Source organism: Salvelinus fontinalis, chromosome 25 (assembly GCF_029448725.1).
Source record: "Salvelinus fontinalis isolate EN_2023a chromosome 25, ASM2944872v1, whole genome shotgun sequence".
NCBI lineage: Eukaryota > Metazoa > Chordata > Actinopteri > Salmoniformes > Salmonidae > Salvelinus > Salvelinus fontinalis.
In genome coordinates, this window is record NC_074689.1 from 1,031,219 (window position 1) to 1,059,018 (window position 27,800).

Consider the following 27,800-nt stretch of genomic DNA (forward strand, 5'->3'; position numbering starts at 1 on the left):
CATGCATTGTTTAGTGTAAAATAATGCATGTTTATTCTCTGTTTAAGGTTATCAACCTATTGCTATTCCTATTCCTTATTCCTCTGTCATTCAACTACTCTATTCAACAAATCAACTGTTTCAACATATTCAACAAATGGCATCAAAACCATAATAAAACACTGGAAAGGAATTGAGTTGTCCCTTTGCATCCTTCACGGGTTGAGCAAGCCGTTTTCAAGTTTGGGCAGAGCTGAAATAATTATAACACCTAGACAACTTGACAATGATATCATCCAGATAGGCCGCTGCGTACTGCTGGTGGGATCGAAGCACTCTGTTCATCAGTCATTATCAGGGCGGGGCTCCTTGGAGACCGAACGGAGGCACCCGGTACTGATACAAACCGTCTGGTGTCGAGAACGCCGTCTTCTCCCGGGAGGAGGCTGCCAACGATGACCTCGATGAGCTCATCCACCCTCGGCATGGGGTAGGCGTCGAATAAGCTTATGTCGTTCACACCCCGGAAATCATTACAGAAGCGGAGGCTACCGTCCGGTTTGGGCACCAACACGATGGGGCTGCACCATGCACTGTGGGACTCTTCAATGACCCTCATCCTCAGCATAGCCTCCACTTCTTGTTTCACAGCCTTCCTTCAGGCCTCCGGAATCCGATATGGCCTCTTTCGTACTGTTTCCCTAGGCCGGGTACGGATGTGGTGTTCAATGAGGGTCGTGCGGCCCGGCTTCTCCGAGAACACCGCCGTGTTCCGATCGACGAGCTTCCTGAGCTCTTGCTTCTGGGCCGGGTCGAGGTCCTCATTGCTCGGGTCCACCACTGGTACCGTTGGCGTCCTGGGTCCCAACCATAACATCGCCGAGGCTGTCCTCTCGTGCCACTTCTTCAACAGGTTCACATGGTAAATCTGTCTCCCCGGTTCCCGTACGCGGTAATTGACAGGTCCCAACTTCTCGATCACCTCATATGGCCAGTGCCATGTTGCCAGGAACTTACTTTCGGCCGTGGGGATTAAGACCAACACCCTGTCTCCTACCTGGAATTCTCGGAGCTGGGTTCCCCGATTGTAAACCTGGGCTTGGGCGCGTTGGGCCTTTTCCATATGTTCCCTCACGACTAGCCATATGGCTGTCACCCGCTCCCTCATCGTCTCCACGTGCTCTACCACGCTGCGTAAAGGGGTCGGTTGGGCTTCCCACACCTCCTTGGTGACGTCCAGTAGGCCGCGTGGTCTCCTCCCGTAGAGGAGTTCGAAAGGGGAAAACCCAGTGGAGGACTGGGGTACTTCTCGGATTGAGAACATTAGGTGGGGTAGTAGCTGGTCCCAGTTCTTCCCGTCCTGCTCGATGACCTTCCGCAGCATTTGTTTGAGCTTTTTATTGAAGCGCTCGACGAGCCCATCCGTCTGCGGGCGAAAGACGGAGGTCAGGATCTGCTTGATCTTCAGGAGAGCACACAACTCTTTCATTAGGTGGGACATAAACTCAGTACCTTGGTCTGTCAGGATCTCGTTCGGGATGCCCACCCGGCTAAAAAGGTGGAACAGCTGCCGGGTGATTCCCTTGGATACCGCCGCCTGTAGGGGAATGGCATCGGGATACCGGGTGGCATAATCTACTATCACCAGGATGTACCGGTGTCCTCGTGCTGTTTTTACCAGGGGTCCCACTATGTCCATGGCGATGCGTTCAAAGGGCACCCCGATGATCGGTAGGGGGACCAATGGGTTTCGGAAGTGGGCTTTCGAGGCAGTGAGTTGACACTCCGGTCCTCCTCATCCCGGGCCAGTGGAACCGTGCGGCGATCCGTTCCTGGGTCTTCTCCATTCCCAGGTACTGCAACACGTGGGTGTGGGCCAGCTGAAGAACAGTTCTCACATACTGTCGGGGCAGCAACAATACCTCTCGAAGTTCCCCCTGTTGGCGCGACACCTGATACAAAAGGTTATTCTTGATTTGGAAATGGGGGTATCGCCAGTCACTCACCCCCGGAAGTAGCTGTCCATCCACCGCTACCACTTGGGCTGTGGGGGCTTTCAAGTTCGGATCCTCCCACTGGGCCGTCCTGAATTGTCCCCTCAGTTGGCCCCCAGCGGGTGTCTCGACTGGCACCTCGAAGTCGAGGAGGGGGAGGCTGGGCTCCTCCTCCAGTGGTTCCCAGGGGGGGGGGGGGGGGTTCCGGTGCCCCCTCCGACTCCGGCCCGGTAGATACAGGTTGGTTAACAGGTTGCTGGTTGCTTCCGGGCCGTACAGGCGATGGGTCGTCCCCGCTCTCTTCTTCGGCCGGTTCGTATCTTTTTCGTCAACTCGTGCCCCCATAGGGCCGCGAACAGCGGACAATCCCGTCCCAATAGGAGAGGTACCGGCAACTCTGGTACTGCACCCACCATCATCTGGCAGCTCCCTTGCGGCGTCACGATGTTGGTCCATATGGTTGGATACTGCTTTGTCACCATGAACACAGGAAATGGACATCCCCCTACCCCGTTCGGTCTCCTGGTTCAGCAGGCTCATGGTTACAAGCGTAACCATACTTCCGGAGTCTAATAGCGCTTCCGTGTCGTGTCCGTCAACCTTCACCGGGACCATGGGTGCAGTTGATTTGTGGGGCGCCCAACAGGAGGTGACAGTTCACGGCATGACCCACCTCGCCTCCGGGGCTAGCTGATGGCATCGACTCCTCTCGAGCCGGGTAATTCCAGGCAATGTGCCCCCGGGCGCCACACTCAAAACACCTCCTTTGGTCTCCATCTACCTGGGGTCGTCGGTGGCGGGTCGGCCCTACCCCAGCCATCTCTCCATGGGTTTGCGGTCCTTTGGCCCTGCCGACTGTCGGTTCGGGGGATACAGTGGTGGGGCTGTCCTTCTGTCCCCTCGAACGGGTTGCCGACTCGTCCAGGCTACCACTCAGCAGGGCCTGAGTGTTCTGATGCATCTCCACTGCTTCCAGGAGGTCTTCCAAGGTCTGGAGCACACATAGACTTGCTGCCCTCTTCATGTCGTGGGGTAGCACCCGTAAGAAGCGATCCAGGACCATTATGTCGATGGATGGAGAGGGTGGATACGTCGGTTAGGAGCCATGCCCTGGTGACGCGCAGTAGGTCGCTCATCGGGGCTCGGGGGGATGTGTCGGGTACGAACCTCCAGTCGTGGAACCGTTGAGCCCGATGGGCCAGGCTGTAGCGGCTGAGTATCTCCCGTTTGAGTCCGTCGTAGTTAGCCGCCTGTTTCGTCGTTCAGGTCCCAATACGCCTTTTGGGCATTCCCAGAGAGGAACGGGTCCACAGACTAGCCCACTTCCGCATTGGCCATCCTTCCCGTAGTGCTGTCTGTTCAAACGTACAGAGGTATGTTTCGATGTCATCGTATTCCGTTAGCTTGATTAAAAACTGTTTGGGATGTGATTCAGGAGACGATCCTTACAGCTTCCTGATTTCCTCAACGAGGCGGACGTTTCGTAGTCGCTGTTCCTCCAGCGTTCGTTCCTGAACCGCCTGTTGTGCTTGTTGGGCCCAGACGAACTGAGCTATCAACTCGTCCATGCTGATGCTGTGTAAACGTCAACCCTGATCTGACCACGTTCTCAGAATGCCCGCAATTGGTCAAGACGTTTACCCAGATCAGACACAGACAGAGTAGGATTAGCTCAGTTTCAAGGGTGTTTATTTAAATAATACATCAAAAAGAAAAGGATAGGTCTCCCCCATGAGACCCTCTCCGGGATAATGTCTTCTGGGCTTCGGGTCTTGCTGTATCCTGTCGGGCACAAAAACTCAACTCCCTCCTCATACCTCTGCAACCGTCCCCAACTATGCAGGAGTCCTTTCTTACTCACCCCTGTGTGCTGCCCTTCAGGCAGCTTTATGGGACTTGCACAGCTGGTGAGCAATCAGCCCTTGATTACTCACCAACTCCCAATCAGCCCCAATTAGTCCTGGCCGGAGAGCCCGTCGAGACCTGGCATGTCCAGCAGATGGAGCCATCGCCTCGTGATATACACTCCGTCTGTCACCAGGCTTCGACAAGTCTCCCCCTGGTGGCTGACCTGCTGTACGCCACAGAATATTGTCATGTACATTGTCCTCAGTTTTTTATGGTTGTCTTGTTATTATCCTTGTTGTATTCCGTTTAAAAATAATATGCTTTAAAACCTAGACAGACACAGTATTAGATATCAGTCCTTTCCACTCTTTGGGTTTTCTGCACTGTCATCTGCCTTGTTTACATTGGCCTGAGAAGACCACCAAACAATTTATGCAAGGTGCAGTCACGTGATTGTGATGTCAGCAGCCAATCAAATGATCTGTTGTTTACCTCTGTCCCAGACAAGTTTCAACACACCCACTTATCTCTGCATAGATCTTCAACACACACACACACACACACAGACACTCACACACACAGTCAGGCATGCAACAGTGACAGACAGCCACTGCTGCACTGAGAGAAAGAAAACACTAAAGAGAGGTGTAGATAAAGAGAGGTGGGTTGAAAAAGAATACAGAGGAAGAAGAAGAGAACAAGAACAAGCCACATTGTTGTTTTGCCTGCCGGAGTAATGGAGATCTGTAGTAGCATGGTGTTGGGCGGCCTGGTGTTGGTTCTACTGTGGTTGCTGAGGAGACAGAGACATATCCGTCTAACCCCCGGACCCCGCGCTCTGCCGCTGCTAGGCAACCTGCTTCAGATGGACAAACAGGCCCCCTTCAAGACCCTCACCAATTGGAGTGGTGTGTATGGGCCAGTGATGACAGTGTATCTGTGGTGCTGGTGGGGTACGAGGCGGTCAAGGAGGCTCTGGTGGACCAGGCTGAGGACTTCATAGGACGAGCTCCCGTCCCCTTTCTGGTCCGAGCTACCAAGGGATACAGCCTGGCCATCAGTAACGGGGAGCGTTGGCGCAAGCTGCGTCGTTTCACCCTGACCACACTGAGAGACTTTGGGATGGGCCGTAAGAGAATGGAAGAGTGGATACAGGAGGAGAGCCAACATCTCATAGAGAGTCTGGACGGCACTAAAGCTGTGCCCTTTGACCCCCAGCCCTTCCTGAGTCGCACCGTGTCCAACGTCATCTGCTCCCTGGTGTTCGGCCAGCGCTTCGGCTACGAGGATGACAACTTCCTGCATTTGCTCAACATCCTCTCAGCCATACTGCGCTTTGGAAGCACCCCTTGGGGACAGGTTGTCACGCCCTGACCATAGTTTGCGTTGTATGTTTCTATGTTTTGTTTGGTCAGGGTGTGATCTGAGTGGGCATTCTATGTTGTATGTCTAGTTTGTCTGTTTCTATGTGTTTGGCCTGATATGGTTCTCAATCAGAGGCAGGTGTTAGTCGTTGTCTCTGATTGGGAACCATATTTAGGTAGCCTGTTTTATATTGTGGGTTGTGGGTGATTGTTCCTGTTTCCTGTGTCTTTGTGTATGTCACCAGACAGGATTGTTTTGTGTTATTCTCGGTTATAGTTATTTTGTTGTTTTGTTCGAGTATTCGGTTTTCATTAAAAGGAATATGAATACTCACCACGCTGCATCTTGGGGTTCCTCTCTTTCTCCTCACGATGAACGTTACAGAATCACCCACCACAACCGGACCAAGCAGCGTGGTAACGGGCAGCAGCAGCAGCAGCGGCCGAAATCTCAGGACTCCTGGACATGGGAGGAGATTTTAAACGGAGAAGGACCGTGGGCTCAGGCTGGTGAATATCGCCGCCCCAAAGCAGAGCTGGAGGCAGCGAACGCTGAGAGGCGGTGGTATGAGGAGGCAGCACGGCAGCGCGGTTGGAAGCCCGAGAGGCAGCCCCAAAAATGTATTGGGGGGGAGACACACGGGGAGTGTGGTTAAGTCAGGTAGGAGACCTGAGCCAATTCCCCGTGCTTACCGTGGAGAGAGAGGGACCGGGCAGGCACCGTGTTATGCCGTGAGGCGCACGGTGTCCCCGGTGCGGTACATAGCAGCGCCTCGTATCGGCCGGGCTAGAGTGGGCATCGAGCCAGGTGCCATGAAGCCGGCTCAGCGCATCTGGTCTCCAGTGCGTCTCCTCGGGCCGGGGTACATGGCACCAGCCCCACGCATGGTGTCCCCGGTTCGCCAGCACAGCCCAGTGCGGGCTATTCCACCTCGCCGCAATGGCCTGGCTACGGGGAGCATTCAGCACATGCAGCAGGAGATTGACACAGTCATTGGACCACAACGCATTCCCCAGATGGAGGACAAGAAGTCCCTTCCCTTCACAGACGCTGTCATCCATGAGGTGCAGCGCTTCTTGGACATCGTTCCGTTCCACATCCCGCGCTACGCCACCAAGAATATCTCATTCAGAGGGTACAATATCCCTCAAGGCACCGTGATAATTCCCATGGTTCACGGTTCTAAAGTATTGTTTGAATTCTGTTGTGAATAGAGTTTGCAGTGGTGTAAAGTACTTAAGTAAAAATACTTTAATGTACTACTTAAATAGTTTTTTGGGGGTATCTGTATTTTACTTTACTCTTTATATTTTTTGCCAACTTTTACTTTTACTTCACTACATTCCTAAAGAAAATAATGTACTTTTTACTCCATACATTTTCCCTGATACCCAAAAGTACTTGTTACATTTTGACAGGAAAATGGCCCAATTCACACACTTATCTAGAGAACATCTCTGGTCATCCCTACTGGCTCTGATCTGGCCGACTCACTAAACACAAATGCTTCGTTTGTAAATTATGTCTGAGTATTGGAGTGTGCCCCTGGCTATCTGTCAATAAAAAAAAAACAAGAAAAATGTGCCATCTGGATTGTTTAATATAAATACTTTTACTCAAGTAATATTTTACTAGGTGACTTTCACTTTTCTTTGAGTCTTTTTCTATTAAGGCATCTTTACTTTTACTCAAGTATGACAATTGAGTACTTTTTCCACCACTGTTTATGCTTAAATAACATTAATTATTCATAACAGATACTTTATGATTGAATAATATTCATATGTTTTTTTCAATTATCTTGTTGATCGATGACCAACCAAGAGTATTGAGCATGACTACAACAGAAGAACCATATCTCCACCTTAAAACAATCCTTGCTGCTTTGTTCTGTGCAATCTGTAGCCTCCTAATTTAACTTTCTGATGCAGTTCTCCAGACCACAGAACAGTAGTTCACCTGACTCCCAATTAATGCTTGGGTTGTTTGCTTAAGAATCTTTCCCGGGAAATATTCAGCTATCCTTCTGAAAATGCATGCATTTTTTTTTTTTTTTTTTTTTTACATAGATGAGTAATTTGAGACGACCATGATTTTTATTTTATTTTATTTTACCGTTATTTTACCAGGTAAGTTGACTGAGAACACGTTCTCATTTGCAGCAACGACCTGGGGAATAGTTACAGGGGAGAGGAGGGGGATGAATGAGCCAATTGATAAGCAGTTGTCTAGCTGCACTCCTAGTAGTTTGGTTTCTGCCACTTCCTCAATGTGTACTTCCCACATACCTAATTGTATCCTATGCTGTGTTGGCCTTTTCCTGGTGGAACAGACCAACATAACCCTGGTTTTCTTGGTGTTCAAAACTAATTTCTTCCGGCAAACTCACTCCCTGATATTTCCCAGATCTACTTGTAGAGCTTGCTGTACCTATTGAACCGATTGTCTTGCTGTATAAATTGTAGAATCATCTGCAAATATAGTATCTTGAGTTTCAGATAAGGCATAAGGAAGGTCGTTGGTATATATTATGTAAAGAAGTGGCCCAAGGCAGCTGCCTTGCGGTATTCCACAGATTAAAGCAGGAGGGCAAGAAAATGACCCATTGATAAGGTGGACTGTTTCCTGTCTGTTTGATATGACTGTACCCAACTCAATGCTGCCTCCTTAAACCCATAATGCAATAATTTTGTCAAAATTATTTCATGATCCACTAAATCAAATGCTGCACTAAAATAAAAAAAATAGTACATCCACAAACATGTCATTATCCATAGCATTAAGCCACTGGTCAGTCATGTCAACCAATGCAGTGGTAATGGAATGCTTTTTGCGATAAGCATGCCGATTGGTTGTAATCAGATCATTCTTTCCCATGTACTCCTATATTCGTCTACTCACAATACCCTCCAATATCTGACTGAGTGAAGGGAGTAGACTATTTGGTCGATTATTGGCAGGAGTAATGTTTTTTTTTGCTGTCTTTTGGGATTGGACAATTTAGCATGCTTCCATACATTTGTAAATCCCCTTTTCCAGTGACCAATTAAATATGTATTTCATTGGAGCTGCAATCTGGGGAGCAGCATAGCGAAGTAAAATATTGTCCATAAGATCATACCCTGTAGATTTACCATCGGGTATGACTTCAATAGGTTTAACACCTCCTCTACTGACACCATTTGGAGACTAAAATATCATTTTTTTTGCTCATAATATGATCATCAATCCATGGGACAATAGCTTGTTTGGAAGAATGGGTGTTTACATTATCGCTCAGTAAATATATTTTCTTTGTAAATAAATCTGAAAAAGTATTGGCAACATCAGCTGTTTAAAAAAATAAAGTTTTCCTGTCAACCACCACACTAGATGGGCATGATGAAATAGATGTACCAAGTAAGCCCTTAACTGTATTCCTTACCTTTTGAGCTCTGTGAAGTGTATCTCCTTTAATAATGAAGGCCTGGAGTTTTTCCTGGTCAGTTCAGGTGGGTCAGGAGAAACTCAGGGCTCTGGGAGTGAGGATTGGGGAGCAGGTATGCTGAGTGGACCAGACAGTATTGTAGTGTATGCTGAGTATTCATGCCAGTGCAATTTAATGAGAGTTGAAGACAGATTGGTCAGGTCAACTGTCCATCAGAGGGTCCATGAACCAGTGTAATCAGTGTCTTTATGTCTCAGCAACTAAGTCAATGTGTATGGGGGTTGAGCTAGGTGATGATGCTACATGTTACTTAGTTAGAGGATGCATCACATTCACTCAGATTTAATCTCCGATGTTATTATTTTTCTACTCTTTCTCTGGCTTTCTTCTTTTTTAATCAGAAAGAAATACTACACTATGTTTCTGTATATACAGTATGAGCAATTTGCCAGCAATATATACCGCTTTATACGATATATTTTCATTACCAATAAAAAAAAACATTAACTTAAAACAAAATAACATGACCTCCTTTATCTTCACTGAGGGTCTTTATAAAACTTTGTCATTGAATTTGTGTAATTAATTGTTTAAGGATGACATGTTCATGACAATACATTAGGGTACATAAAGATAGTGTACATTAGGCCTATTACATGACATGTTGACCTCATGATGTGTGTACGCATATTGTGCTGCCCTATTATTCTAAATGGCTCAGAGAAGCACATTGAAGGTATTTTAACAACCACAGCTAATTCTGTGATCTGTGACCCTTTTACAGGCCCCTGAGATTCACTTTTTGTTGCAGATTGGAAAATCCTTATCTGTTGTTTATCTGATGATAATTGTTTTTATGTTATATAAATAGAGCAACATGTGTGTTCTTTCATTCCCATTTGACTTCATGTGAACCAAATAAAAAGTTTGTAAAAGTTAATTCGGCCTTCCTCCTTACCTCTTTTCTCTGAAACCTGTAGATATCAATGTACATTTTGTTTCTGCAGGATCCTATAGAAGCCAAATGCTCCCCTTTCCTCTTGTGTCTATCTATAATTCAATTTAGCTAATGAGCAGCGCAAGGTTACTGGTAGGCCCCTGAATCAGATGCTTCATAACGTGACCACTCAGTGTCCCTGTCCCACTCTCAACATCACTCTGCCACTCAGTCACAGAAGCCAAGATGTTTCCCATCTACATTCAAGCCCGGTGAGTTATCACACTTTATGGTATGGGACCCAGGTGCCACTAAAATCAATAGTCTCGGTTTGAGGAGCTGGCTGGCAGGTCACTGCTGAATTGTGTTGTATTGTTTAGAGAACTACATTTGGAGAACTACAGACCAACTGTACTTTGATTGACTACACTGAGTCTGTCACATGACACAATTCTAGAAACTTTTGGTTTGCTATCTCTAGGTATTTGGTTTGACGAGCCTGTTAGTGTGACTGACCTGAGTTCTACAAACTGTTATTTTATTGTTTCATGATACTTAGCTGTTTTTGTCATCTTTATCTATGCTCTGGGAGTGCACATTTGAGGAGGACGTTCTTGTGATCTAGACATAGATTTGTTGCGCCATATGTAAGTCAAATTAGGTCTCTACCAGAGTGTACTGTAATAGAGTAGGGAGGTGATGGAGGGTTCAACTTATTTAATATCTGTATTACATTTTCAGGTAGTCAATACAATTGCATCTTAAATAGCACACTCATTTGTATATAGATGGCATCAATCCTAGCCTGTATGTGTGTTAGACTTTTACCTGTGACAACATAGAGTGGATCCTGCCGTTACTACTTTGAGTGGAAGGGTCAAGATGCTTTCTATAGAGGGCGCTACAACACTCTTGATTAAATACATTTTACCGTTTCAGGAATGAAAACAGTAGTGGGCATGACTTCATTTATTTTGCACCAGTTCAAAGTTTGGAGATTTTTTTTTGTCAGAGGACAACAGCAAACGCAAAACAATTATGAAGCTGACTTTGTTTGCATTAAAGTATACAGTCCCATTCTGTCTCTTTTCATGTATTTGCCTATTCTGTGTTTTATTCCCCTTTAGAAATAACAGATGAAACCACTGCCTGCATGTGATTACTATACTGATTCTCAGAAATTGTGAGAAAACTATGACAGGAAGTGAATGTACCAAAATGTACAGTATGTTTAAAATTATTTAATTAAAAGTAACTTGTAGATAACATTATATGGTGGTCGGGTAGAGAGGAAAAGTGATGCACCGTTTTAATTTGGAAGGCGTCTTTCTGCTAATTCTTTGGGTTTACTGATTATTTGCAGATCAGTTATACAGTGAACAAAAATATAAATGCAACATGTAAAGTGTTGGTCCCATGTTTCATGAGCTGAAATAAAATATCCAGAAATGTTCCATATGCACAAAAAAAAGATTTATCTCAAATTCTGTGCACAAATTTGGTTACATCCCTGTTAGTGAGCTTTTCTCCTTTGCCAAGATAATCCATCCACCTGACAGGTGTGGCATATCAAGAAGCTGATTAAACAGCATGATCATTACACAGGTGCACCTTGTGCTGGAAAAATAAAACACCACTCTAAAATATGCAGCTTTATCACACAAGACTTTGCCACAGATGTCTCAAGTTGAGGGAGCGTGTAATTGGCATACTGACTGCAGGGATGTCCACCAGAGCTGTTGCCAGATAATTTAATGTTAATTTCTCTACCGCCTCCGTCATTTTAGAGAATTTGGAAGTACATCCAACCAGCCTCATGAGACCCTGAGAACCATCATTTCTTTTTATGGTGTCTGTAACCAACAGATGCATATCTGTATTCCCAGTCATGTGAAATCCATATATTAAGACCTAATGAATTTATTTCAAATGACTGAATTCATCAATGACCTGTAACTCAGTAACATCTTGAAATTGTTGCATGTTGCGTTTATATTTTTGTTCAGTATATGTATTGCTCTCAATACACACGGATTATGGTGCGATCACGACAACTGTGAACTCCCCAAATATACGAGGTCAAATCATGACGATAGTGATCTTCAGGCCTGAAAGTCGGAGCTCTAGAAGGATGGTGCTTTCAAGACAAACGGGAACTCGGAAAAAACGACGTCAAATCATGACGTTGGTGAGCTTCAGGCGGCAGGCCGGAAAGCCGGAGTTGGACGACCGTTTTTCGAGTTCCCAGTTGCGTTGAACCCACTGAAGTCGGAGATTTCCGAGTTCCCAATTGTTTGAACGTGATATTACACTCTCTGGTATGATGCTGATCCTAGATCTGGGCTTATAGACAACTTCGCTTAGAAAGCGCTACTTCCTGACAAACCAATCAGCTGACACACTCATGACAGACATGTCTAGAAGGGATGCCGCGAATGTCAACGTGACGTCAAAATGTGCATATAACCCTAACTATTTTCCAAGCCTTAACCTAATTATCCTAACCTGCTACGTTAATTGACCTAAACTGCTATGAATAGTCACTTCTGACATTAGCGGCATTAATCAAAACCTAGGTTTCGCGCGTGCGCTTTCGCCTGTCAGGAATATGGCAGCATCCTAAGCATTGGGAGCGCAATTTAACAGCAACATCATCGGCTTGGCAAAGCAGAAACACAACAGCCACGCAACTTAGAGGGTCGGGGGTTGAGGTTCGGAAAATAATCAAATCTGGTCGCGAACAAACAGGTAAATGAATCTGCGACTGCACCTCCATGTAAATTACACAGCACCCTTGCTAAGCTAGCTAGCATGGCTAACCTACTGTATGCAGCCTGCTAGCTTCCCTCTTTGGTGAAAAGCACATCCAGTTGAAGTGTGTGTTGATAAAAATAATAACACTGCGACAGTTGTAGGCGTCGCTTGTCATGAGATATTTACAATGTGCATCACTGAATTGGCCATTTCGGCTTCCGTCTTTCCTCGGTCTTGTCTCTATCTGTATCCTCTCAACTTGGCCAGCTAGAGCTGCACTTGAATGTGGCCCTACTAGCCTTTAGCTTGCTAACGTTACCAAAGCAAAGACAAATACACCGCGGCTGGCAAACGGGGTGTGGTTAAAGTGAGTCTGCAGTTATTTATCAAATCTGACACCCATATATAGATTATCTTTCACTGTGTCTACGAAAGCATCTAACTAGTTTTTCTAACGGAAGTTAGTTGTGTCAACGTTTAGCATATCTCTACGTTAGTTTAACTTAGATCCATGTACTTTGGATATCTTACATCGAGATGTAACGTTATATCGTAGAGTTGAGAGAACTCAGCTACGTCTAGCAAGGTGTTTGTTGAGCCTTTTGGTCGTGACCTGTGTGATATGTACTATGAAATCATGTAGTAATCAAACATTGAATTTGATAGCAGCGTCTACATTCTCAGGCTGACCTCACTTGGTTGTGGCTGTCATGCACTGTTTTTTTGTACTTCTAGCTACTACATTATTTTGCTACTGCGTTATCAGTAACGTTATGTGTAGGGGATTTTGCGTCCTAGTAAGTTAGTGGCAACAATGAATGTGGGGAACAATATTTGTCAATATCAAATTTGTTGTAGACCAAAAAAAGGTTAGCTCCATCCACCCTTTATCCAAAATTAAAGTCACGTTTTAAAGGTAGCCTTGTCGTGATTCTCACTTGCACCATTTTCAGTAAATCAGACACATAAGCCTATATCCACAACAAAGGCTGAGATCCATTAGGCCTAGTCATTGATTGCATGGATGCTATGCAACTGTGGTGAACAAGGATCACAATACCCTTTTCCCTAAAGTTAACAGTTGCAGCATCATTCCCAACTGATAGTATTGAAAGGGCCCCAGTGGAAATGTTGAGGCACATAGTTCTCAAACCTCAAGTGTGTAAAGCCAGGCTTTTCTTCCTCAGTAACAGTGTTATTATGTTAGCTATCATCAGTTATTTATATGCATGTATTTCCCCCTTTTGATGATCTGGACTTATCTGAGAATTCCCCCCAAAGTTCAAGTTTTGTTTCTAACTGTTTCATGTGCCATCCAGAGAAGCTCTGTTTGTACGATACATCTAGCAAGTGATGATCAATACATGGGGAGAAGTTTGTTGTCACACCAGGCTCCTGGCTTGCTGACTGTGTTCCTCTCAGACAAAAACAATTCAAAGTTGTAAGATTTTACTCTTTATTCCCATAACTGTTACATCATTTGTTAAATCTGCAGCATTTGCATTCAATCTTGTGCAGAACTCCAATAATTTTGTGTTATTGCACATTCAAATGTCACATGAAGGCAGGTTCCACAGTCACCCAGCGTTCAGAGAGGCTCTGCGGAGTCAGCACTGTGCACTCATTGCTTGGAAAAACCATACACTGCCTCACAGGTCGTATGAGGCAGCGTACGATCCATTTGCTGCTCTGCCTTGTTGATTTTTGTTTGTATCCTCCCTTGGTAAATTGAAGTACTATTTTCTTTTGGGATGGAAAAAAACACTTTCAATGTAAACATAAACGACTGATCAGATATAAAGTATGTTGAAAATATATTCATTGCAACACCCACCACCAAAGCCCCTTTTTGATCCAGAAAAATATGGTATTACCGAATGTGCACACAAGGGGGCGCTATATCTATCACACACAAGTATGTGAACACCCCTTCAAATTTGTAGATTCGGCTATTTCAGCCACACAGTTGCTGACAGGTGTATAAAATCGAGCACACAGCCATGCAATCTCCATAGACAAGCATCGACAGTAGAATGGCCTTACTGAAGAGCTTGTAACTTTTAACGTGGCACCGTCATAGGATGCCACCTTGCCAATAAGTCTTTCTGCTTGAGCTGCACCGGTCAACTGTAAGTGTTGTTATTGTGAAGTGTTAATGTCTAGGAGCAACAATGGCTCAGCCACGAAGTGGTAGGCCACACAAGATCACAGAATGGGACCGTCAAGTGCTGAAGCACGTAGCGTGTAAAAAGCGTCTGTCCTCGGTTGCAACACTCAAAACAGAGTTCCAAACTCCCTCTGGAAGCAACGTCAGCATAGGAACTGTTCGTCGGGAGCTTCATGAAATAGGTTTCCATGGCAGAGCAGCCGCACACAAGCCTAAGATCACCATGCGCAATGCCAAGAATCGGCTTGAGTGGTGTAAAGCTCGCTGCCATTGGACTCTGGATCAGTGGAAACGCATTCTCTGGAGTGATAAATCACGCTTCACCATCTGGCAATCTGACGGACAAATCTGGGTTTGGTGGATTCTAGTAGAACGCTACCTGCCCCAATGCGTAGTGCCAACTGTAAAGTTTGGTGCAGGAGAAATAATGGTCTGGGGCTGTTTTTCATGGTTTGGGCTAGGCCCCTTAGTTCCAGTGAAGGGAAATCTTAACGCTACAGGATACAATGACATTCTAGACGATTCTGTGCTTCCAACTTTGTGGCAACAGTTTGGGGAAGGACCTATCCTGTTTCAGCATGACAATGCCCCCGTGCTGAAAGGGAGGTCCATACAGAAATGGTTTGGGATGAATAGGAACGGCGACTACGAGCCAGGCCTAATCGCCCAACATCAGTGCCTAACTTCACTAATGCTCTTGTGGCTGAATGGAAGCAAGTCCCCGCAGCAATGTTCCAACATCTAATGGAAAGCCTTCCCAGAGGAGAGAAGGCTGTTATAGCAGCAAAGTGGGGACCAACTTCATATTAATTCCCATGATTTTGGAATGAGATGTTCGATGAGCAGTTGTCCATATACTTTTGACACATACTTTCTCGCTCTCTCTCTCGGAGGGGATTGAATGTCTGCTGTAACCATGAAGCTTGATCTTGACATCTAGCCACTTAGCTAGTAAGTTAGTAAACCAAATTCATAGATGGAGCCCTGAGCTGGATATCATTTATTTGACACATCTTAGATTTCTTATAGTTCTAAGCAGTGGCGTAGCCCGCAGTCCCTGTGAGGGTATATGGTGTAAATGGTATATCGCCCAAGCTTAATCCACAGGAAAAGCTGGGAAGGGCTGTCCCATGACCACATCCAGGAATCTGTGCTGGCTTTTTATACCCCTCATCACGGGGTTAAACTGCATGGCCTTTGAGAGGAGTGCAGAGCACGTGGTAACCTCTATGCCCATTGCAAATGTCGGTCCCTATTGTTAAATTCCACCTGTGTGCGCTTGATTAAATTCATTAGGGGGAAGGGTTTGATGCATATAAAAATGATGTGCTCAGATTCAGAAATGTTCCTTTTAGCTTAGATGGTTTTAACTCTGGTTCTCTTTCAGAGGAAGATTGATGACTGACTTCAGGATTAGTCAGCTAGCTCCTGTCTGATTTGTTACAGTATGTGTTAGTGGGGATTCAGAGTGAAGAGCACCCATCATATACGTTGCCTTGGAATTTTGTATGATACACTTGTCCTCTGTGATTTAATCTTACCATTGAAAAAGAATTCAACTTATCTCTTGGGGACAAACTGGACTTATTTCGCTGCCCCTTGCTGCAGGCCGACATGGAGAGGAAGAAAAAGAGCAGTAATTTATTTCCAGGATGATCTGGGCAGATGGCTGACACAGGTTCCCTCTAATACTGACAGCGCAGCAGCCAAGAGAGAGAGGTTACTACTGCTCTCTCGGCACAATTTACTACTAGTCTACTGCTACCGTCTCACTGTACTATTTGTTTGTCTCTGTCTGTCTGTTTGCTAGTTACTACTAGTTGCTGGTTTTTATCTAGTGACTTTCTGTGATTTTGGTGGTGTGCGCATGATAACTTAGTTACAATCCACATAGGTCTAGTATTCTCAACACAAGTACTGAAGTAAATATTTTTAGCTGGATCTTTTGTAGAATTTTCACCCATTTTTAGTCATACAAAATCGTATGTTCTCTACTCCAACAATTAATCCACAGATAACATGGGAAACCTAGTTAGTTTTCTTTGATTAATCTCTCCTCGCTCATTTTTCAATCACCCACGTCGGTTAGTATGCTTGAGAACCAATTAGCGGCACTTTCAGCGCGTCAAGCGTCTCAAATAGAACCAAGTTCTTTTTTAGAGCCTGACTGCGCAGAAGTCCGTTGACGTGCACGAGCAGTTAGGATGAAATTATTGAGTAACATGCATGTGTACATTTATTTTTGCAACACTCGTGCATGCAACGTGGCCATTCTGGTCATGGTGTCAGGCTTCATTGTTTTGCGATGACCAACACATTCTGTTTGTATGCTGATCTGATTGGCTCAAAGGCTGCTTTTTGTTTGTTTGTTGCTGTGACTGCTGTTGAGACACTATCTATCAGTCAGAGAGTATCACCTCTGTCTGTTGTTTCAATTTGACTCATTTTCTGTTCAACACTGTTTAGTGCCACAGAGTTTGCCAGTGACGCAACGGTCACGGGACTCTCCCAGCCAGCACAGGGAGTGACAACAAGGATTTCGATGTGAGGTGTAGAATATGATCCAACAGTGTGAATTGTGTGTGGCAGTGTTTTTGGACCGTGTGTGACATAATGTGCATTACTGTCTTTAAGGTCAGGGTGGGTCCTGTGTAACTTCTCCTCAAATGGAACTAGCTTTTGGTTATCCAGCTGACTCTTCTCCACCCCCAACTCACATGACTACTTTAGATAGCAATAGGACGGGAATCCCTCCCTCCCATTGACCTGTGCTCTTCACGCGTAATTAAATTTGCAGACCGTAGGCCAGTCTATGCTTTCTGCCATTTGCTTAAATGAACGTTGCCTGGCGTCCATTGCCACTGCTCTGACCTCTATGTACTCATTGAAGTGACACTAAAGCAAGACTGTAAAAAGCCTATTTCATCATCTTTTTGTGTCTGTCTCCCTTGACCTTGTTCTCCTGTTATTGCAGGTCTTGCCAGAAGATGAATGTCATCAAAGACAACAAAGACTTGGCCTGTTTCTACACCACCAAACACTCCTGGAGGGGAAAGTAAGAGGCGCCACCTCATATTCTAACGCTCCTTTCCATGATAGGATTTAATTGGTTGAATGATAGTTTTCTCTGTCCTTGGCGCTGGTCTGCTAGGCTGAGTTAGGTACTTACTCCATGTGCTGTAACTACTACTGCACTAGTCTAGCACCACAACTATAAATGTAACAATTTCAAACATTTTACAGTTCATATAAGGAAACCAGACAATTGCAAAAAATTCATTAGGCCCTAATCTATGGATTTCACATGACTGAGAATACAGATATGTTGGTCACAGATACCTTAAAAATGTATGGGCGTGGATCAGAAAACCAGTCAGTATCTGGTGTGACCACTCATCTCCTTCACATAGATTTGATCAGGCTGTTGATTGTGGCCTGTGGAATGTTGTCCCACTCCTCTTCAGTGGCTGGATATTGGCGGGAACTGGAACATGCTGTCGATCTAGAGCATCCCAAAAATGCTCAATGGGTGACATGTCTGGTGAGTATGCAGGCCATGGAAGAACTGGGACATTTTCAGCTTCCATGAACTGTGTACAGATCCTTGCGACATGGGGCCATGTATTATCATGCTGAAACGTGATGTGATGGCGGCGGATAAATGGCACGACAATGGGCCTCAGGATCTCGTCACGGTATCTCTGTGCATTCAAATTGCCATTGATAAAATGCAATCATGCTCGTTGTCCATAGCTTATGCCTGCCTATAACCCCAACGCCACCATGGGGCATTCTGTTCACAACGTTCACATCAGCAAACCGCTCGCCCCCACAACGCCATACTGCCCGGTACAAACATTTTCAAATGTTTATATTTTGCCTCATGAAACATGGGACCAACACTTTACATGTTGCGTTTATTTTTCTGTTCAGTATATATGCATATCTGCTCTGTGAATGGCATTATCATGCTGTGAAAGATGACCTGAACATGAAGACCTAGGCTAAGCCAGGTACACTCTACCATTCCACACTGAGCCTAGTTGTAGGCCTAGCTATCAGGCAGCAGCAGAACAGACACACTATCAACACCAGAGCAAAGGGAAAGCACTGAAATCCCTGACTCGGTTCTTCCATTGTGTTTGCGTTTCTTTATCTTCAATGGGGGGAGACAAGGTGTAAGTAAATCACTACTGTCAGATTCTTGCTATCTGGAATACATGCCACTGAAATCGCAATACATATATAGTGCTGGTTAGACAGATTACTCGTGATCTATGACATCACCTTTTTAACTCTAAGTAGGGCTGGACGATATGACCAAAATATCATATCACAATATTTTACAATTTTTTTTACAATATTTTGTGATTTTGAATAATAAAAGTTCTAAATATGCTTTGAGTAGTTCATGACCCTAGGGTGGCAACAAATTAATTATAAGTGATTTCAATGAGGCTTTCTCCATTCTGATTTGTTTTATGCTTTTCAATCTAACCCCCTAAAAAAATGCAGCATTTGTCAATTTCTGCATTTCCTGCACTCATTTGTTATAATTTTCACACTGCAGCTGAATACAGCTGAATGGTAGCAATGAGTTCATGAATCAATGGCTTCTTTTATACCTTAGAAAGGGCAAACAAATGTTACTAAACAAACTGTTCCCTTCCTGTTTCTCTGGTAGGCTTCAATAGAAGTGATACCTGAGGCATTGGGCATTAGACAACAGGATCACGTTACCGATACATTCTTCCTAAATGGCTTTGTCCTATTAAGCCAGCCATTGACTGAGGTAACTATAGCAGCCGTGCTAAAGAGTAGATTAGCTATGGCCACAGGAAGGGGAGGGTTGAGGGCTGCTTCCTGCTAATGCCTCGATGTGTCCTGCAGGGACCTGGGGTGACGTGTTTGGAGTGGGAGGCCAAGAAAGAAGGGTTTGGTTTATTACCTAATGTTTCTCCTCTTTGCTCCCTTTGGAGCATATGGCCGAAACAAGGTCCCTTGCAGCTTTCTCAGCTGCACCCTACTACCAGTCAAAAGTTTCCAAACACCTACTCATTCAAGGGCTTTTCTTTATTTATACTATTTTGTACATTGTAGAATAATAGTGAAGACATCAAAACTATGAAATAACACACATGGAATCATGTAGTAGCCAAACGTGTTTATATTTGAGATTCTTCACATAGCCACCCTTTGCCTTGAAGACTGCCAAGAGTGTGCAAAGCTTTCTCTCAACCAGCTTCACCTGGAATTATTTTCCAACAGTCTTGAAGGAGTTCCAACATGTGCTGAGCACTTGTTGGCTGATTACACAGCCTGATGGTGCGTGGGTCATTGTCCTGTTGAAAAACAAATGATAGTCCTACTAAGCCCAAACCAGATGGGATGGCGTGTCGCTGCAGAATGCTGTGGTAGCCATGCTGGTTAATTGTTTACATACACTAAGTTGACTGTGCCTTTAAACAGCTTGGAAAATTCCAGAAAATGTTGTCATGGCTTTAGAAGCTTCTGATAGGCTACTTGACATCATTTTTTATTTTTTTTATTTCACCTTTATTTAACCAGGTAGGCTAGTTGAGAACAAGTTCTCATTTGCAACTGCGACCTGGCCAAGATAAAGCATAGCAGTGTGAACAGACAACAACACAGTTACACATGGAGTAAACAATAGACAAGTCAATAACATGGTAGAAAAAAGAGAATCTATATACAATGTGTGCAAAAGGCATGAGGTAGGCAATAAATCGAATAAATAATTTGAGTCAATAGGTGTACCTGTGGACGTATTTCAAGGCCTACCGTCAAACTCAGTGCCTCTTTGCTTGACATCAAGAGAAAATCAAAAGAAATCAGCCAAGACCTAAGAAAAAAAAAATGTAGCCCTCCACAAGTCTGGTTCATACTTGGGAGCAATTTCATCTGTACAAACAATAGTACGCAAGTATAAACACCACGGGACCACGCAGCCGTCATACCGCTCAGAAAGGAGACTCGTTCTGTCTCCTAGAGATTAATCTACTTTGCGAAAAGTGCAAATCAATCCCAGAACAGCAAAGGACCTTGTGAAGATGCTGGTAGGAGATGGGTACAAAAGTAAAACAAGTCCTATATCGACACAACCTGAAAGGCCGCTCAGCAAGGAAGAAGCCACTGCTCTAAAATCTCCATTTAAAAAAACAAAAAAAAAACAGACTACGGTTAGCAACTGCACATGGGGACAAAAATTGTACTTTTTGGAGAAATGTCCTCTGGTCTGATGAAACAAAAATAGAACTGTTTGGACATAATGACCATCGATATGTTTGGAGGAAAAAGGGTGAGGCTTGTAAGCCAAAGAACACCATCCCAACCGTGAAGCATGGGGGTGGCAGCATCATGTTATGGGGGTGCTTTGCTGCAGGAGGGACTGGTGCACTTCACAAAATAGATGGCATCATGAGGGAGGAAAATTGTGGATATATTGAAGCAACATCTCAAGACATCAGTCAGGAAGTTAAAGCTTGGTTGCAAATGAGGCTTCCAAATGGACAATGACCCCAAGCAGACTTTCAAAGTTGTGGCAAAATGGCTTAAGGACAACAAAGTCAAGGTATTGGAGTGGCCATCACAAAGCCCTGACCCAAATCCTATAGAACATTTCTGGGCAGAACTGAAAAAGCGTGTGTGAGCAAGGAGGCATACAAACCTGACTCAGTTACACCAGCTCTGTCAGGAGGAATGGGCCAAAATTCACCCAACTTGTTGTGGGAAGCTTGTGGAAGGCTACCTGAAACATTTGACCCAAGGTAAACAATTTAAAGGCATTGCTACCAAATACTAATTGAGTGTATGTTAACTTCTGACCCACTGGGAATGGGATGAAAGTAATCAAAGCTGAAATAAATAATTCTCTCAACTATTATTCAGACATTTCACATACTTAAAATAAATAAAAAAAATAGATTTTCCCCCCCTTCTGTTTTGGAGTTTGAAAATGTACTGACCAAAGCGGGCCACCCATATGAAGGCTTGATTAACTGGCCGGGTGAGCTCGGCAGATATTGCTGGGTGAGCTCGGCAGCCCTGAATGTCGAGCTGTGATTTTGTCCGTTTCAGTTTTGAGGGCTATTGGATTTGCCTAGCGCTAGCATGTTGACTAAATGTTTGGCGTGTTGCACATTGTTACATCAAGCCTAATGATTTGGATTAGTTTAGGCTTGATTTTTACCATTAGAGATGTTTGAGCTGCGCAAGAGAGGCAGTTGTACCAAGCTGTCCAGTAGACTCAAGAAGGAAGTTACGTAATGTGATGCGTTAGTCTGAAATCTGAGACTGGTAAAGGAAAGCAAAACCCCAAAGTTTGCACAGTGCGGTGGAGTGATGACTATGACAGGTAGCCTATAGATCAATGAAGATGTAGTCAGTTTCTCACAGGCTTTTCTGCTGGGTAAATTCATTTGAATTCAATCACTTTTTGACAGCATCGCTTTAGATTTGAACGAAACCTTCGATACATATTTGCCCATTTGTATAAGTGTCTTTTTTTGACCCAAATACCTAAATATTCAAGAGATACCCCACCATAACATGAGACATCCACGTTTTTCTCACTTGAAAAGATAAATGTTTAAAATTTGATATAATTTAAAAGCTTACTTTTCAGCTTTAATGTCAATTATCAAAAGCACACGCTAACTCAAATCTTTTTCATATTCACATATGCTGTAGCTTAGACCCTATTTTACATCATCTAAGGTTTTTATTTTGTGCCTGCCATCTGACACAACATGCTCTTGAGTACAGGGTGGGTGTCAGGTTTTAGCTGTATTTTTTTGTTTTGTTTTACTCTATATAAAATGTATACATCTTACAGATACACACAAACAATGTCTACACCTCACCTGCCCAGATCCGCATGCTCACTCCCCCATCCCTAGTGCCTGCATTATTGTTTGCCACTTGTATCAATACATTTTTCTCGGTCGCCCATGCTATTTCAATAATAAATCATTCGATTTTTACATTGTGTTAATGATGGCGGATTGCTTGATTTTAGGTTTTTCAAGATGAGAGATGAGAAGAGAATCGTCCAGCCCATTGGGTATCTCACTACACTCCCATATGCCATGTCTTGAATTAGGGCTGGGCGATATGGCCAAAATCTCATATCCCGATAACGATACATATCACGATATAGCACGATGACCACATGCGAAGCCCTATTTAAAAAAAAAAAAAAAAAAAAAATGTATTTATAACATTTTGAATTATACTCAACAAATGAAAGGTACTTACTCATATTTGATTTTTTCTCCTTTTATTTAGAATATTTTTGCACATTTTCAATAAAGCATTTAGCAAAATATAAAATAATGTATAACATCTAAAAAGGTAAATAGAGAACTCTTCAAATATAGTTGCAAACAAAATAAATATAGGCCTAATATAAACCGAACTCAGCAAAAAAAAGAAACGTCCTCTCACTGTCAACTGTGTTTATTTTCAGCAAACTTAACATGTGTAAATATTTGTATTAACATGAGATTCAACAACTGAGACATAAACTGAACAAGTGCCACAGGCATGTGACTAACAGAAATATGTGTCCCTGAACAAAGGGGGGGTTCAAAATCAAAAGTAACAGTCAGTATCTGGTGTGGCCACCAGCTGCATTAAGTACTGAAGTGCATCTCCTCATGGACTGCACCAGATTTGTCAGTTCTTGCTGTGAGATGTTAACCCACTCTTCCACCAAGGCACCTGCAAGTTCTCTGACATTTCTGGCGGGAATAGCCTTAGCCCTCACCCTCCGATCCAACAGGTTCCAGACGTGCTCAATGGGATTGAGATCTGGGCTCTTCGCTGGCCATGGCAGAACACTGACATTCCTGTCTTGCAGGAAATCACGCACAGAACGAGCAGTATGGCTGGTGGCATTGTCATGCTGGATTCCAGGATGAGCCTGCAGGAAGGGTACCACATGAGGGAGGAGGATGTCTTCCATGTAACGCACAGCGTTGAGATTGCCTGCCCTGACAACAAGCTCAGTCCGATGATGCTGTGACACACCGCCCCAGACCATGACGGACCCTCCACCTCCAAATCGATCCTGCTCCAGAGTACAGGCCTAGGGTGTATTCCACCATTCCTTCGACAATAAACATGAATCCGACCATCACCCCATGGTGAGACAACCGCGACTCGTCAGAGAAGAGTACTTTTTGCCAGTCCTGTTTAGTCCAGCGACGGTGGGTTTGTGCCCATAGGCGATGTTGTTGCCGGTGATGTTTTATTTATTTATTTATTTATTTAACCTTTATTTAACCAGGTAGGCAAGTTTAGAACAAGTTCTCATTTACAGTTGCGGCCTGGCCAAGATAAAGCAAAGCAGTTCGACACATACAACAACACAGAGTTACACATGGAGTAAAACAAACATACAGTCAATAATACAGTAGAAAAATAAGTCTATATACAATGTGAGATAAGGGAGGTGAAGGCAAAAAAAAAGGCCATGGTGGCGAAGTAAATACAATATAGCAAGTAAAACACTGGAATGATTTGCAGTGGAAGAATGTGCAAAGTAGAGAGAAATAATGGGGTCAAAAGGAGCTAAATAAATGCAGTAGGGAAAAAGGTAGTTGTTTGGGCTAAATTATAGATGGGCTATGTTTAAAAAAAAAAAAAAAAAAAAAAAAGATTGTCTATCGTCACATGACATATCTTCATATCGCCCAGCCCTATCTTGAATTATGCAGACCGACGGATTAAAAGTAATTTGACATTGTAATACTTCTGACTTTCTAGCTCTGCCCACAACTTCCGGACTTCATAGCATTCCCAGAAAGCATGAATTATTTAGTCATTATTAGTTTTACACTTGAGACATGACTCTGCCGTTGTGCTGTAGAATTTGCGAATTTTGTCTCTTGTATAATACATTTTATACATTCATTTATACTGGATTAAGTGTACATTTTCGTTAACTGTAATTTCATCAGTTACACTCCAACTTCCCCCTTGTATCAGTTATTTTTAATTCTTAGTTCCAATAGTTTATCTTTTTTTCTAAGAGATTGTCAGTTGGATATGCTCTGGGCAAGGTTTTGTATATCTTACCGATCATATGAACATCCTTTTCTGACTCAAATAAGATTCCCTCAAGGTTGCTCTGATCTTTTAGACATAACTTTTTTGTTGTTGAAACTATCAGTCCAAAATTACTTTTTAATTCTGTCATGTAAAACATTTCAACTTTCAAATGGTACCACAAAGATGGTTCGGGGTCCACACGTCACATCAGAGAATGTTGACTTGACTGGGAATATCTGTTTAAAATTTAAACTGTCAATCCTCCATAGAAATATAGATGATAGAATAGACATTCCAATTGAATCGGAGTTGACCGTTTTTAGATTGACTGTAGTTTAAAAATGTAACATTTTCGTCACGTTTTTTTCCTGGAAATAACATATTTTGACATCCCTGTTTGTAAGCTTTAAAATCATATCAAACTCGACCATTTATCTTTTCCAGTGATGAAGACATGGATGTCGCGTCGTATGGTAGATTATGCGAAATGGGTCAACTTTGAGCACCTTTTATCTCCTGATGTCACTTTCTGACCACTTCTTCTTTGGGCAAACATGTATGAAAAGTTTTGTTTAAATCAAAAGTGATGCTTTCAAGAAGTGATAGAATTCAAATGGATTTACCCTGCGGTGTCCTGTGGTTAGGGCTGTAGTATGCATCGCTAACACTGCGTCTTGTGCTTTCTCTCCACATAAACTCCCTTTTAACCTTCATCTCTATTACACCCTGGTAACATCATCTACCAAATACCCCCCCCCCCCCCCACAGTACTGCCTACCTCCTCTGTCCCAGACAATACTGAGGAATTGTTGAGGGAAGAGACAATTTGATTCAGTCAATGGAAAGACTCTTTCACTGTGTGCTTGTGTGTACATCATGTACCAAAGTCTAGCTGTCTGTAGACAATAGATTTTCCAGCTGTAGACAAAATACCCAAGTGCCTTAGTGCTTATCACTGCCTTGCTTTGCATTAGGCCTCTGTGCCTAATCTAAAATGTATGCCAAACAAAAACCACTGATTTCAAAGTTTAACGAACATTACTCCATGCACAAGGACTACTTTTAACAATTTACACACAACATTTCACAAAAACACATTTAATGGACGAACTGTGCAGATGCTAAATTTGGTAACAGAATTTTGGAAAAATCTCCTGCAGTTTGTGTCCAAGTGTTTCTTTTTTTTATTTTTTATTTTTTAAATAAATATCTGCTCCGAATTAAGATTCAATGATGTCTGCAGAAAGAATGGGGTGTCAGCTATGACATGACACGTTGCCTTTGAAAAAATCTATTTTGGTTATTGAACTACAGGAAGTAAAGTGGATTTGCACCCAGTAACATAATTTAGTCGTGTCCCTGGTCTATACTACACAGAAATGCATAATTATGAAATATGAACATCATTCTCTTCATGGTGATGTATCCTAAAATAGATACACAAAGGTAGAAATATGCAATATCCTCCTTTTTGTTTATTTGGATATTATTCTACTCACTGACTTTTTATTTTAATGTACTCTGCCCCCAAAACGGGACCAAATCTGAATCAATCATAAACGTCTGTTTCACAAGTTTGGAACGTAGAGTTGGTGTACTCAAATCTAGTGTGTACTGTACTCTACTTTTCTGTGTACTGTGTTGTCCAAACTTGTGAACCCAACTGTGGTTTGCGATTTCCCATTGTAGTCAATTCAATTGCAGAAATCCCGTTACTGATTTGGTGACAGGATTTCGAGTTTTAATCACTTACCAATTATGTTGATGAATTATTATCTCTAAAAACACTAATATGTGTGAGTGTGTGTATATGTCTACCTTGTTACTTCTGAGAAATGTGAAAATATTTTAAAGATATGTGGGTTTTTGGTAATGGAATTTCAAGGCATTACATTTCTCACACTAAATATAAGAGATATTAGTTGGCAGGGGTCTTTACTTCAACATTATTGTTTTTTGATGTATTTCTAATACCTTAAGACTTTTCCTGATTGATTGTTTTCTAAGACCCCTTTCCTGTTTGACCAGAAATCAAAGCCTTTGCTTATTCCACATTTTTAGGATGGAAAATGGTTTCAAAATATGTATTAATTTCTCAAAAATATTGACTCTTGGCTTTCATTTGACACCCAATTTTCATATGCTCCTATGAATTTCACATGTTGGTGCTCATGGGGCTTTTTACATGGAAATCACCCCCTGCCAATTAGATGTTCCACTGCTTCCAATAACACTCGTATGAAATGTGATAGCAGTGTCTTTATGATGATGTAAAGCACTCTCTGAGGTCATGGAGGGATTGCCTGTATGCCAACATACTGACTCAACTCCAGCTCACTTTAATAATGGAAATTGATGGACATTTATCAAAAATGTGTCACTAGCCACTTTAAACAATGCCACTTAATATAATGTATATGTATATACAGTATTCTATATCATCTACTGCTTCTTGCCATCTTTATGTAATACATGTATCACTAGCCACTTTAAACTATGAGCTTTTATGTTTACATACCCTACATTACTCATATCATATGTATATACTGTACTCGGTACCATCTACTGCATCTTGCCTATGCCGTTCTGTACCATCACTCATTCATATATCTTTATGTACATATTCTTTATCCCTTTACACGTGTGTGTATACGGTAGTAGTTGTGGAATTGTTAGGTTAGCTTACTCGTTGGTTATTACTGCATTGTCGGAACTAGAAGCATTTGGCTACACTCGCATTAACATCTGCTAACCATGTGTATGTGACAAATAAAATTTCATTTGATTTATAATGACTGTTATTGTTGTGAGGAGTAGCATAGCCAGCCCTGCCCTCTACTTTTCATAGCCATAGCCTACATGGGTCAGAGGTTATGTAGAGTTTTTCCTGACCATGTGACCTGCCCAGAAAAAAACTTGGGGGGGGGGGCCTAGTTACTCTGGGCCCGGATTATAGACTGTCAGGTCATATGGTCAGGAAAAACTGCTGGCCCTAGCTACGACAGTATGTGCTGGGCTGTTCCGTGCTTAGACTGGTCTGGGTGAGTGCCTTTATCTGTCTGGAGAGTACAGGTCACAGAGGATGAATAATTAACCAGTCGTGTGACTAGGCCCAGCCACTGAGCAGCAAGGACAAAGGCTGCATGTAGAGGGGTGCCCTCATAGCAGAGCAGGGGCCCTGCACTTAGAGCTGAGAGGGGGGGAGAGCGAGTGAGGGAGGGTGGAGTTGGCTCGGGGTAGGATGAAAGGGAAACT

At 43.4% G+C, this 27,800-nt stretch overlaps 1 protein-coding gene and 1 pseudogene across 1 annotated transcript in view; both read left to right on the forward strand.

Annotated features, from left to right (window-relative positions):
- Positions 1–4,371: 4,371 nt before the first annotated feature.
- On the forward strand, positions 4,372–9,522 carry LOC129823297 (cytochrome P450 2F3-like; annotated as a pseudogene).
- Positions 9,523–12,516: 2,994 nt separating this feature from the next.
- LOC129822723 (dnaJ homolog subfamily C member 13-like) overlaps positions 12,517–27,800 on the forward strand; it is a 62,672-nt gene continuing 47,388 nt past the window's right edge. The window contains 2 exon segments of the mRNA XM_055881060.1: positions 12,517–12,671; positions 17,446–17,526. Coding sequence (XP_055737035.1) covers positions 17,459–17,526 — 68 coding nt within the window. The 5' untranslated portion in view covers positions 12,517–12,671; positions 17,446–17,458.